This window comes from Carcharhinus amblyrhynchos, chromosome 11, assembly GCF_965287045.1.
Source record: "Carcharhinus amblyrhynchos chromosome 11, sCarAmb.v2.hapA, whole genome shotgun sequence".
Taxonomy (NCBI): domain Eukaryota; kingdom Metazoa; phylum Chordata; class Chondrichthyes; order Carcharhiniformes; family Carcharhinidae; genus Carcharhinus; species Carcharhinus amblyrhynchos.
In genome coordinates this window covers 64,032,488-64,046,641 of record NC_137334.1, presented here as the reverse complement: position 1 = coordinate 64,046,641, position 14,154 = coordinate 64,032,488, and the positions used below count along the sequence as shown (strand labels likewise).

Genomic DNA, 14,154 nt, shown 5'->3' with positions numbered 1-14,154 from the left:
ATGGACAGGTGAAAAAAGCCTGCTGTTTTTGTTTGATTTGGTTTATTATTGTCACATGTATTATTATACAGTGGAAAGTATTGTTTCTTGCACACTACACAGACAAAGCATACTGTACGTAGAGAAGGAGATGAATGATTGCAGAATGTAGTGTTACAATCAAAGCTAGGGTGTAAAGAAAAATCAACTTAATGCAAAGTAGGGCCATTCAAAAGTCTGACAGCAGCAGGGCAGAAGTTGTTCTTGAGTCGGTTGTTCCATGTACTCAGACTTCTGAATCTTTTTCCTGAAGGAAGAAAGTGGAAGAGTGAATGTCCAGGATACATGAGGTCCTTAATTATGCTGGGTGCTTTTCTGAGGCAGCAGGAAGTGTAGGTAGCGTCAGTGGATAGGGGGCTGCTTTGTGTGGTGGACTGAGCTTCATTCATGACCCTTTAGAGTTTATTGTGGTTTTGGACAGAACAGGAGCCATACCAAGCTGTGTTATATCCAGAAAGAATACTTTCTGTAGTGCACCTGTAAAAGCTATCTTCAGATAAAATGATAGATGTTTCTTAAAAAACACACATACACATAGAGAATTTTATAAATTGGTAGAGCACTTCAAAAAATATTTTATAGATTTTCTTGTCCTTCAAAGAATGCTTTCCATTATGCGTTCTGAGTCACTTCATAATGTCTGTTTGTCTGCACAACTCAACACTTGATAGGGTAGATTTAGTGAGTGACCTTACAATGCACAGCAAATTTAACCTATAACTCAATGTATATTAGTGGTTCAGATACAATGTCAGGTAAAGCAGCAGAAGAGAATCTATGACCTTGGTCATCAGTCACTGACTTGCTTGAAAAACCTGTGTACACCTGAGGGTAAATTCATCAGATCACACTCCAGCACACAGCTTCACCACACGGGAATGAAGATCACAGATGAGGCTGTTACACTTCGTGCTGATTCTCCAACCCGTGCTCTGTTTATATTCCATTGGAATTGTGATCTCATTGAATTTACCCATATATTTGCAGGTTTGTTTTCATTGTGCAAATTTACAAATGGTGCATCTCAGTATTTTGTGTATCACCTCAGTCCTGTTTGGAGTTGGGGAGAGGGGTGGATGTGGAATCCACCTCTTGTTCTGCTCAGCTTCTTGTTATATTGTTGTGAGAGGGTGGCAAAAGGTACTTCAACAAAGGAACAGGAGGAAAATGGAAAAGATTTGGAGGTCACTCCAACTTGTCTCCTTGTGACCAATTGAGACATTTACAAAATGGATGATCCAATTAACTGGTCAGTTTCTGAAATATAATGAATATATTCACTAGGAAAGTGGATGCTCAAATGATTTCCAATGAATGAAGTGACTGCATGTCTTGGAAAGTTATGTTCCATTCCTGCTTTCTGAATAAGAATGAAAATTGAATTATTAACTTACAACACAAAGAAACAATTACTTTGTACCTTTGAACCAATAGGCTATAAGTGACCTCAAATAAAGCAGGTCACTGATCTCCGTATAGTTACTTTAGCTGGCAGTGAAATGGACCTCCATTCCAACAGGAGAACTGTTGATCTGGGTCGTGACGGATCCAAACTTGTTGAGGTAGTTTCTGGTCTTGTGTAGCATCTTCCCGCTTGTCCTAGCACAAAGTCACAGTGAAAAGGTTTTGATTTTGTTTGGAAACTAGAAGCAGGAGTAGGCCATTAGGCCCTTCGGGCCTGTTCCGCCATTCATTTTGATCACGGCTGATCATCAAAATCAGTATCCTGATCCCTACCGACCACCGCTCCCCCCAACCATATCCCTTGATCCCTTTAGCCCCAAGAGCTATATCTAATTTCTTCTTGAAATCAGACAATGTTTTAGCCTCAACTATATTTTGTGATAGTGAATTCCACTCATTCACCACCCTCAGGGTGAAGAAATTTCTCTTCATCTCAGTTCTAAAAGGTTTACACCTTATTGTCAAACTATGACCCCTAATTCTGGATTCCCCCGCCATTGGAAACATTCCTTCTGAGTCTACCATGTCTAAACCTGTTAGAATTTTATAAGTTTCTGTGAGATCCTCTCCCACTCTTCTAAACTCCAGTGAACATAACCCTAACCAATTTAGTGTCTCCTCATATGACAGACCTGCCATCCCAGGAATCAGCCTGGTAAACTTTTGCTGTCCTCCCGCTATAGCAAGGACATCTTTCCTCAGGTAAGGATACCAAAATGGCACATAATACTCCAGGTGTGGCCTCACCAATGGCCTATATAATTGCAGCAAAACATCCCTATCCCTGTCCCGAGACGCACATCCTCTGAGTTGAAAAAGGAAGGACTGAAAATCAGGTACCACAGCTAGTTTGTTGTGTGGATAAATCTTCTGATTTTTAGTTGCTTCTTTTTGAATCAACTATACAATATTCTCTCAGTGATTTTATAGGGTGGGAAGTATTTGAACACATTAACTGCAAAGTAAGAGACTAAAATCCATGCTTTATAATAGGGCTTTGTAATTTGTCACATGCAAGCTTGATTGACTTTTATGCTATCTTACAGCAGTTATATGGATCAATTTAAATATTACAGCTCAGACAAAAGATAAACTAATGGAAAAATGCGGGGATTGAAATCATGTCATGCGTTGGTCTTAATGAACATGTCTACTTGTTCTGTAAATTCCCTTTGTCCGCTTTGTTTAGAAAGCCATAAACCAATTTGTTTTAAGTTAATTCCAATTGTGGAAGAGATCATGTCATAAAAACAATTTTCACTGATCTTCCACAACCTTCACTGATATTCCACAACATTGGCTGCGATTCTCTCGATTGGAATCCAAGTGCTGCCACCAGTGGGAAAGTCGGTGCTTTTCCTCGTGATGCTGTCAAGGCTACTGAGGTGGGAATCAACCTCTTTAAAACTGAAAAAAATGCTCCCGTGTGAATCACACCAGCTGAAAGTGTTGGTCGACATGGTAGCACAGCAGCTAGCACTGCTGTCTCACAGCACTAGGAACCCAGGTTCAGTTCCAGCCTCGGGTGCCTGTATGGATTTTACACATTCTCCTCCTGTCTGCGTGGGTTTCCTCCGGGTGCTCCAGATTGCTCCCAATGTCCAAAGGTGTGCAGGTTAAGTGGATTGGTCATGGTAAATTGGTCCATGGTGTCAGGGTAAATTGACCCTTAGTATCAGGGGAACTAACAGGGTAAATACATGGGGTTATGGGGATAGGGCCTGGGTGGTGCAGACCCGATGGGCCAAATGGCCTCTTTATGCACTGTCATGATTTTATGATTCTATGTGCCAGATGTGTAAGAGCCCCGAGTCGACAGTGAGCTGTTCAGCTGACATTCAAGAATGCTTTCTGCTTTTGCTTCTCAGAATAACTGAAGGAAAAGTAACCCAGTCTCACATTAAAGCAGGAACCATTTCATGTTAGATCTTTTATGAGACCAATCTTTCTGAATTGTAACAGTGGATTTACTTCTGGTAGTCTCTAATGCAACATGGTAATTTGTTCCTTAGTGTCAGGAACATTAGCAGGATAAATGCATGGGATTGTGGGAATTGGGTCTGGATGGGCTTGCTGTATAGCGCACTGGTGAGGCCGCAGCTGGAGTACTGTGTGCAGTTCTGGTCGCTGCACTTACGCAAGGATATTTTGGCCTTGGAGGGAGTGCAGAGGAGGTTTACTAGGCTGATTCCGGAGTTGAGGGGATTGAACTATGAGGAGAGGCTGAATAAACTAGGCTTGTACTCATTAGAGTTTAGAAGAATGAGGGGAGATCTCATTGAGACGTATAAGATGTTGAATGGGATGGATAGGATAGAGGTGGAGAGGCTCTTCCCGCTCAGAAGGGACAGTAGGATTAGAGGGCACAGCCTCAAGATAAAGGGGGGGCGGTTTAGAATGGAGTTGAGGAGGAACTTCTTCACTCAAAGGGTGGTGAATCTCTGGAATTCTCTGCCCGTTGAAGCGGTAGAGGCTGCCTCGCTCAATATTTTTAAGACGCGGGTTGATAGGTTTTTGATAGGCAAGGGGATTAAGGGTTATGGGGAGAGGGCGGGAATGTGGAACTGAGCCACGACAGATCAGCCATGATCTTATTGAATGGCAGGGCAGGCTCGAAGGGCTAGATCACCTACTCCTGCTCCTATTTCTTATGTTCTTATGTCCTTATGTTCTGTCATTGCAGATTCAATGGGCCAAATGGCCTCCTTCTGCACTGTAAGGATTCTATGATTCTAAGAACCCAGAGAAAATCATTGAAGCCTATAACTGAACTGCTCCCCAAAAGTTTAATTCATGACAAGATTAATTGGATGTTCTATGCAATGTCCATGTAAAATATGAGATATAACTATTTCCAACCTGTAGCTTTCCCCATGATAATATCGTCTCAATGGTTCTATCTTTTAAAACATATGACCATGGAATGAGATGTAGTTCTGAAATTGTACCAAGTGCAAGAGCATCAGGGTGGCACAATACACTAGGGATTGTGTTTGTATACAATAAAACAGAGAGATATTGATTAGTACATATAAAGCCTCACAAGTTTCCAATCTCATCTAATCATCGGAATGTAAACACTCTCCACATAAGGAGGGACAGCTATCCCAATGCCAGCCCTTGTACAACTTGTAGTGACCAGCAACTCACCATTTGATTTGATTTATTATTGTCTCATATATTAACATACAGTGAAAAGTATTGATTCTTGCACGCTATACAGACAAAACATACTGTTCGTAGAGAATGAAACGAGAGACTGGTGAATGTAATGTTACAGTCATAGCTAGGGTGCAGAGCAAGATAATTTAGTGCAAAGTAAGAACATTCAAAAGTCTGGCAGCAACAGGGAAGAAGCTAATCTTGAGTCGGTTGGTACGTCTTACCCATAGATGCTGAAAATGATGAGAAAACCATCATAAAAAAAACTTGCCTTCTTGCATGGCACCTTATCGTGTCTACACCATCTCCAAGAGTGCCAATGAATTACATTGAAATATTGGCCTCAATTCTCCCATCACAACCTGCAACTTTTCTGGTGGGTCGGGGTAGGAGATGTGCAATGCCGATCTTGTTCTGGGATTTGCGCATGCACCAGGAATGCATGCACGTCTCCCAGAGCCGGCGAACAGTCACCGGCCAGACCACACTGGAAACCAGCGGGAAGGCAGATAAGTAATTTGAATCTTTTTAAGGATGTTTTAAATGTCTTTTATATTTCATCATCGGGAACTTACCAGTCCCAAATGAATCTTCCACCCCGCCGGGTTTAGAGTAGCTCCCCACATTCAGAGAACTAGCGGGTCAGCCCACCAGAATGAATGGAGGGTAATTAGGGTCCTGCAGGGAGTCGAGCTTTGGGAGGGTGTTGCCTCCTGGGCATGGGCACCCTGGCAGTGCCAATCTATGGCCCTGGCACTGCCCAAGGGGCAAAGTGCCCGTGCCCAAGGGGCACCTTGGCATTGCCCACCGGGCATCAGGTAGTGCCAAGCGGTTGGGGCTTATTGTGAGCAGGGCCTATGGGCAATCAGTGGACGTTGGGGTCCCGCTGCCGCTCTGCATGGCAATCGGTCTGTGGTGGAGGGAGGGCAGCGATTGCGGAGGGCTGGGCTGGAGGGGGCCTGCCTCCCTGGGGGGTCTGATCCTGAGGGAGTCAGTTGTGGGGGGGGGGGGGAGATGCTGGGTGAGGGGGGGGTGGGGATTTCCTCTGCTGTTGGGGTGGGCTGATCATTGGGATGCTCAGAGGTGGGTGGGGGGGGGAGGCGGTGTCAGGGCTGGCCTGGGAATTGTTGTGGGGGTCATGTTCAGGCCACGGGGGTTGCTGGAAGACCAGCACTGCAGGGGTCCCAGGCTGGCCAGCAATTGAGCTGGCCAGTAAATGGGGAGTCTGACAGATTGGAGCCACTGCGCATGTGCGGGGTTCTGGAACTGTCAGATTCGGACGTGAATAGGCCCTGCCCCCCCAGAGTTTTTAATGAGGTTCATGATGGGGACCTCTGCAGTGCACACAGTGGGGAGACTTGGGTTGAAGTTGAACTGACAAAACAGTCGGGATCTAGAACAGTTTTCCCACCAATTCAGTGCTTTTGGGAGAATCGCGGCCATTATTAACAGTTCATAATAAGGTGAACATTGATGAGGAGAAAGCAAAATCATGTTGGGGGAGACTTTCCAGCCATGCTCACCCCAAAATCCTGCCTAAGGTCAACGGACCTTTACATGGTCCACCACCAGCCACACCGCCTATCCTCCCCCAACCCACCTGCTAGGATTCCCATATTGGATGGGATGAGAAAATTCCTCCCATCAAGGCTGATTCTTTAGTTAACTCTTCATGTGTAGGATCTGGCATGTTAGTTAACCCTAATCCTAACCCTCCCTCCAATTTGTCCTCTCCCCAAAACACTTCTCTGGACATCCCCGCTCCCCTGGCCATTCCCCTGCTAGTATGTTCTATCTCCCAGTTGCTCCCTGTCCTAAACAACCATCTCCCTCACTTCTAGTTGACCCAATTTACCAAACATATCCCTTCCTGCTTACCCAGGTCTTTTAGCCCCTTTAAGGGCTGATGTGGCTACATAGAGGCCCAATCTTCAAGGCCTTAGTGAGCTGCCTGCAATGTTGAAACTGAGCTCCAAATCAGACTTACCCATCAGGTTCAGGGGCCCTCCCAATTTTGGATGCAAGAAAATATTTATGTCAATTATCTTATAACCATAGTGACATTTTAACTGTGATTTTCACTTGCTCTGACTGACATTGATAAGGCAACAATGATTCAAAATGGGGGTCGGTGTTCTTACTTTCCCTGAATCCTGACTCTGTGGGCACGTCTATTTTGACATGGCCTACTGTCAGAAGTCCATTGTGCCTGCCAACTTCAGTTGGTAAGCCTTTTTAAGATGATGTGTACAGGACTCCAAATGCCATTTTAGGTTGGAACTAGTTTTGAGCTTTTTTTTCCAATTTCAACCAACATGTTTCTTTCTTTAACCTTTCTTGAGATGCGGATATCACTGATGAAGCCAGCATTTGTTGCCCAACCCTAATTGCCCTTGAACTGAGTGGCTTGCTAAGTCCATTGCAATTATGAGTCAACCATTTGTTGTGTGTCTGGAGTTACAGGTAGGCCAGACCAAGTAAGGACAGCAGCTTCCCTCCCCTGAAAGATGTCAGTGACCCAGATGGTTTTTTTTATAACTGATCATTTTTTTGGTCATCATTAGTAAGACTAGCTTTATATTCCAGATTTATTAATTAAAATTCTAACTCCACCAGCTACCATCACTACTACTACCCCCACTGCCCCAGGGTATCAACTGCAAAAAGATAAAGTTTGAAAGTAGTTGTGTTCCTATCTTTGTTTCCAATATACAGGAGAATGCTATGATGTAATTGTATGATTCTTATAAATTAACATAAGGATAATAATAATATGGTTATGCCTGTTAATATTGTAAAATGAAATGCACTCCCAGAAGTTATATAGATATGATTTTTCTTGCCTTCTTGGTGTTAATTTCAATCAGGAGGCAATAAAATGTTTCGTGAGGACGAAATTGAAAGTATCACTTCCATGTTACACAGCAGAGAACCCAATAAATAAATTAATCCAATTTAGAATAATATTTTCCTGTATTTTATGTTTCATGTAGGTCCAAATATACCAATGGTCTCTGTCCACAGTGCAAGCAATCCAAACAGTAAGTATATAATTCCAGACCTATAAAATTCATTTACTTGAGACTATTTAAGAGTCCCTTGCTAATGGGCATTTATTGCATTACTCATTTGACTATAAACCCACTTCTGAGTGCAAATAAAGCCACTGGATCCCAAATGAAGCCCAATTATTATGTAGTAAAAACAGAGATGAAGGACGTATTGTTATGGTTAACTCTTATTGGTATGCAGTGAAGAAATGCCACTACATCATAAAAGTTATCAGGCCAACTCCTTTGTCCCTCAACTTTGAATGTCAGTATGGCTGATCAGAAGATGTGCTTTTGCTTGGATCTGTATCATTCGCGTCTGTGTTTGGAACAAACGGAAAAAAAGATTTGCAAAACAGCTTGTCATTAAAGATAATCCCTTTAGATATCAAGAAGGTAACCAGTTGGAAACTGCAGAATTGGCAGAAAAGGTGTGGCCTTTCCCTGTTTTAAAATTTAAAATTGCAGTTTTTCACCTCAAGCCATGAGGAAAACAGAAGAGAAAGAAACTCAAATGAAAGTGTTCTTTATGATGGTATTAGCTTTCCATTGCCAGCCTCAGAATATATTTAAGTTAAATGACCATCAAAAATGCAAACTAAAATCTTTATTTTTAATTTAAGTACCTGTCTTGACTCAATTGGTAGGACATTTGATTTTGTGTCAGACGCTGTGGGAGTTTTAAGCAACAGACCAAGAAAGCGAGCGCACAATTTAGGTTGGCACTCCTGTGCAGTACTGAGGGACTGCAGTCCTGTTGGAGGTGCCATCTTTTAGATGAAACATTGTTAATTTCACGCCTCTTCATGATTATCTTTAAATTCAGAATCAATAACCTTACCGCAGTATTACTGTCACTCAGATAAAAGTGATTTGGGCTGGTTTTCTTGTCATTTTGAAATGAAATGTATTGTCCTGCATAATGTGCATAAGATTGGCTCATAAAATGAGATTAATGTAAGGTGAAACCAACTTATTTACATCACTAAATAATGCATTAGTAAATAAAAAATATAAAAGATTCAATTCTGTTGTTCTCATAATTTTATTAACCTTGTGGTTATAGTTGCATGGGTCTATGAAGTGATTTTCAATTGTGATATTTTACTGTCACTCATAAAAGTGCTGTACCGAGTGGTATAATAAAAGTGATGCACTTAGTATTGGTGTTAGAGCGTTTGGTACCCTTTGAGGTTGATATAAAAACTGTCATGCTTTTTATGATGTGTAAACAAATGTATTTATTTCTTTTGTAATGTAGACTCTTACATATTAGAAAATAATGCTGTCCTACACAAATGTATCAAAGAAAAAAGGATCCACAGACCAGAATACAGGACGGTTCATATTGCTGATTACGGTGCGTTCATTGTGTTTGTTTTATCTTCTTTAATTATGTAGCAATGTGGGGGTTACACAATCTAGCTTGAATGGTGGGTGGCCATTGTGTCCCATGGCTTCTAAGACATGCCCAAGGAAGATTTAATAAGTTCCACGTAAACAGAGAAATCCCACAACTTAATATTGTAGAGCACAGACAGTAAACATATATTGGCCGGAATGTTCCAGTCGTTCACACCAGTGGGATTCTTCAGTCCTGCTGCAGTGAACCGAAATTTGGATGAGCGCCCTCGCTTGCAGCGGCAGCGGGACATGAATGACTGGAAAATTCTGACCATGAGCTACCATGATAAAGTACATTCAGCATGAATTTCTATTACCCGATTAAAATCTCAAATTTTCTCACAAAAATGCAAAACCAGAGATTTTACCTCAAATAGTTCAGAAGGTAATTGCCCACTTCACTGTAATGCATTCCATGTTGAGCAGCACCATTGACAAATGATCTGCCCACCTCAAATAGATGGATATTTCATTTGAATATCATTGTATATGAATTGCACGTTTAACTGGATGGAGATGGTGGACATTAACTGGGGATTCACTTGTGCTCCTATAAAAAGAAACAGGCTGAACTTGTGGTGTTTTATTTAGGAGTTGCAAGTTTGTGGTGTATACATGTCTATAAATAAACACTCTGTAAATGGGCAAAGACTAGGCTCCAGTTCTATCCTTCAGCGCTTGGCTTCATAGGTTAGAACATGGTAGCTGAGAATATTTGTCTAAAAGTGAAGAGTGAAAACTAAGAGAAAAAATGTCAAATAAAATTCTGAACTTCCAATTGCGATTGAGCAAAATGGTGGAAAGCAAGCTTAGAAGTGACGGGGCATGATTACCCTCCAATGTTCTTGAAGTTTGAATCATATGGACAGTGAAAGAATGAAGTGAGTATGTGAACGTGAGTTAGGATGCTACCAAAGATAAAACAAGTTATGGTCTTGGCACTGTCAATTTTTACAACAAGTAAAATCAGAACAAAAGCATTTTAAGAGTAAGGCCAAATAGCTCAGTTGGTTAGAATGTGATGCTTAATGAAGATACAGATTGAACTATTGGGCCTGTCTCTTCCACTTGACTCATTGTGATATCATAACATCATTGAGTCAGGATTAGCAATCTTTGGACAATGAGAATATTACATGAAGGGAGAGAGAAAGCATTTTGTGAAATGGATGCCATGTAGTTAGACAGTGACGAAGGTCTGGATCTTTGATTTGAGCTTCTGGATGAAAGGTACAAGAAAAAATGATGTGTCAAATGCCTTTGAAGCATGGAATTTGATAGATTTCAGAAAACAGATTCCATGGAAGAATATATCATGAACTTGAACTGATTGTTTAAAAGGTTGACAAAGTTCAGTTGAACTTTATTGGAATCATACAAGCATTTAAATTAATGCATTGTTCATATGGACAGGCGCCTGGTTCTAACTGATGTTCGGTTCTCGGAGAATGAAACTCTGTTGGAATAAATACCTGCTGTCTTAAAATATTCCTGGAGGAACAACAATTTCCTTCAGACTTCATGGAGTCATTGAGACATTCTGCAATGATACAAAGAGTAGATGGCTCAGTGATTTCCAGCTAGTAAAATACCCCAGATACAGGCATCAAGTCTTAAAGACAGAATGAGGATGAAGACACCTGGAGCAGATCAGGCTGAATAAGCAAATAAAAAGAATCTGAAAACAATGAAGGGTGAATGAATCCCAGGAATGTCTGGGTGTGACTTAAAGTATCATTATGCAGTGAATTGTTGAAGAGACAAAGTCCAAGAAATAGCACATGGTCAAGAAAATTTTGAATCATGGAATCTCTACAGTACAGAAAGGGGCCATTCAGCCCATCAGGTCTGCCCCAACTCTCTGACAAGAGTATCTTACATAGGCCATCTCCTATGCCCTATCACCATAACTTCGCACATTAGGCTAATCCACCTAACCTGCACATCCTGGGACATTAAGGGGCAAATTTGAAAGAATAATCCACTCAACCTGCACACCTTTGGAGTGTGGGAAGAAACCAGAGCATGATTGTAAATCCCGCGGGAGTGAAACAGTCTTAGCAGGGCCGAGGCCTCTTGTGGGCCTGGGTCTGAAGTCTCCGGGCCCACTAATAATAGGGAGATCCTGATTTGAATCATTTATACAGCTCCATGCCAATTCCTGACACAGAGCTGACAGCGCCAGAAATCCAACAGTCGGAGACCCACAGAGGCCGTGGCGACCAGTGTGGAGTCCACTACATGGCCTCTGTTTGAGTCTCCCAGTCCACTGCGCTTCTAAAGCAGCGCAGTGGGTTGGGAAAATCGCTTCCTATGTCACTTTTCAAGAAAGAGGGGAGAGAGAAAGAAATGGAACATCAGGCCTATTAGCCTGATGTCAATTGTTGGGAAAATGCTGGAATCTATTATTAAGGAAGTCTTAAAAATGCACTTGGAAAAACATAGCAATATTGGAACAAGTCAACATGGTTTTGCTCAAGAAAAGTCCTGTTTGACAATTTGTTAGAGTTTGCTGAGGATGTAACTGCTGAGCATATAATGGGGAACCAGTAGACGTAGCATATTTTAATTTACAAAAGACATTCGATAAAATGCCACACAAAAGATTAATTGGCTAAATAAGGGCTCATGGAATTCAGAGTAATATATTAGCATGAAGGTAGAACTGGTATATGGATAGAAAATAGAAAGTGGGCATAAATGATGCATTTTCAAATTGGCATGCAGTGAATAGGGATGTTCTGCAACAATTAGTTCTGGGGCCTTAGCTGTTTACAATCTATATTGATGACTTAGATGAAGAGACAGAATAATGCATCAAGATTTGCTGATGATATCAAACTAGATAGGATGTTAAGCTGTAGGGAGGCCACAGTGATATAGACAAATTAGGTAAGTGGGCAACAAGAAGACAAGTATAGTATGGGGAAGTGTGAAGTTACTCATTTTAGTAATAAGAATAGGAAAACACAATATCTTTCAAAGATGTAAAACTTGTAAGTGTTGATATTCAACACTTGGGTTTGCTCGTTGGCAGCATGGTGGCGTAGTGGTTACCACCGCTACCTCACAGCATCAGGGATTTGGGTTCAATTCCGGTCTTGGGTTATTCTGTGTGGAGTTTGCACATTCTCCCTTTATCTACATGTGTTTCCTTCGGATGCTCTAGTTTCCTCCCACAGTCCAAAGATGTGCAGGTTAGATGGATTGACCATGCTAAATTGCCCCTTAGTGCCCAAAGATGTGTAGGTTAGATAGATTAGCCTTGGTAAATGTGCAGGGTTATGGGGATAGGACACCTGGGTGTGATGTTCTTTCATAAATTCGATGGGCCTCTTTTTGTACTGCAGGGATACTATGGTTTCTATGGAATGAAGAAAGTCAGCATGGAGGTGCAACAAGCAATTAGAAAGACACATTGGCCTTTATTGCAAGGGGATTAGAGTACAAGAATAATTGTACAGGTTTTTGGTGAGACCACATCTGGAACATAGTGTGTAGTTTTGGCCTCCACATTTAACAAAGCATTTACTTATATTGGAGATGGTACAAGGAAGGTTCACTGGGAGGAATGTCCTAGGTAAACTGGGTTTATATTCTCTGGAGTACAGAAGAATGAAGGATAATCTGAATACAGTCTACAAAATTCTGAAATGGCTTGATAGGTTAGATGCAGAGAGACCAATTCCACAGGTCAGGGGACCTAAAACACTGAAAAAAAAGTCATTTAGGACTAAGATGAGAAATTATTTCACTCAAAGAATTGTGAATCTTTGGAATCCTCTATTCCAAAGGGTTGTGGATGATCCATCATTGAACATATTTAAGACTGAGATTTTTGTTCTCTCAGGGAAATAAGGGACATGGGGAGCAGGTGGGAATATGGAGTTGATGCCCACGATCTACCATCATTGCATTGAATGGCAGAGCAGGCTCAATGGCCATTTGGCATGTATTTTCTCATGCAAACATATTACATAAGAACATAAGAACATAAGAAATAGGAGCAGGAGTAGGCCATCTGGCCCTTCGAGCCATGTTAAATGAATTTATGGTACGTCTTGGACTTCTCAATGTAGCTTTAATTTGGTAAAAGGGGAATGTTAGATGCAGAGTTGGGTGATCACCAACAAGTCAAATCTAAAATATCATTCCTCTTCGCAAAATGTATCATACTGACACTACTCAGTTGGTGGGGGCAGGAGAAGTTGGTAGTGGGGGTGAAGACTTCCAAAATGACTAATGACAGCTGAAATAATAGCTGTATTAACATAAATAACACTTGACATTTAGCCAAATGGAATATTGGACCTTATGTTACAGGCACTCCAGTACGTGCAAAACATTAGCCAGAGATCTAAGCCACATTCACATTTGCCGACAAATAGTTGTTCCTTAGATAATAGGAAGAAGGCATTCCTTTTCCTGAACCCAACAGGGAAAAGTATCTCAATTTTCCCCAATAATTGCATATCCATGACTGTAGCCTTAGCAACAGATGGCTCTTCTTTAATTTTCACTCACCATGGTAAGCATTGAAAAATGAGAAAATTGTGAAACACTTACAGTCCCTCTACAATAAATCCTTGTTCCTGTTTCTCAATGTTCAATTTCATTGCCAATTCCTGCCATCGCATCGTCTGTATTTGTATACAGTTGTTAAGCTATGTGTATTGTAAAGAAACCTGTTTCGGATTGCATGAATATTAGTCAAACATAAGTGCAATGTCTATGTACAATTTCCTTTGAGACAATAACTCTGAACACTGCTTTTACCTTTTGTTCTCAGAACTCACTCTGCAGTTGTTGTATCCTGAGGGCTTTGATGAGAACAATCAATATCCAGTTCTGCTGTTTGTGTAAGTAATTTTGTAATTTAAAATTCAAAATCCCTGCTGACAAATACATCACTAAGTTATAGACACACAATGCTTATTTCACTCTTAAATACTATGGTGTGGATTTTATTTCTCCAAAGTGAGATTGCCCATGAGATGACCTGAAAAATATCATGAGCAGCATGCTCGCAATTGCA

General features: G+C 41.3%; 1 protein-coding gene across 1 annotated transcript in view; it reads left to right on the top strand.

Annotated features, from left to right (window-relative positions):
- dpp10 (dipeptidyl peptidase like 10) overlaps positions 1–14,154 on the top strand; it is a 763,552-nt gene that overhangs the window by 714,908 nt on the left and 34,490 nt on the right. The window contains exons 17-19 of the mRNA XM_080199302.1: positions 7,659–7,706; positions 8,977–9,075; positions 13,909–13,978. Of these exons, the coding sequence (XP_080055428.1) occupies positions 7,659–7,706; positions 8,977–9,075; positions 13,909–13,978 (217 nt within the window). The remainder of the gene's footprint in view (positions 1–7,658; positions 7,707–8,976; positions 9,076–13,908; positions 13,979–14,154) is intronic.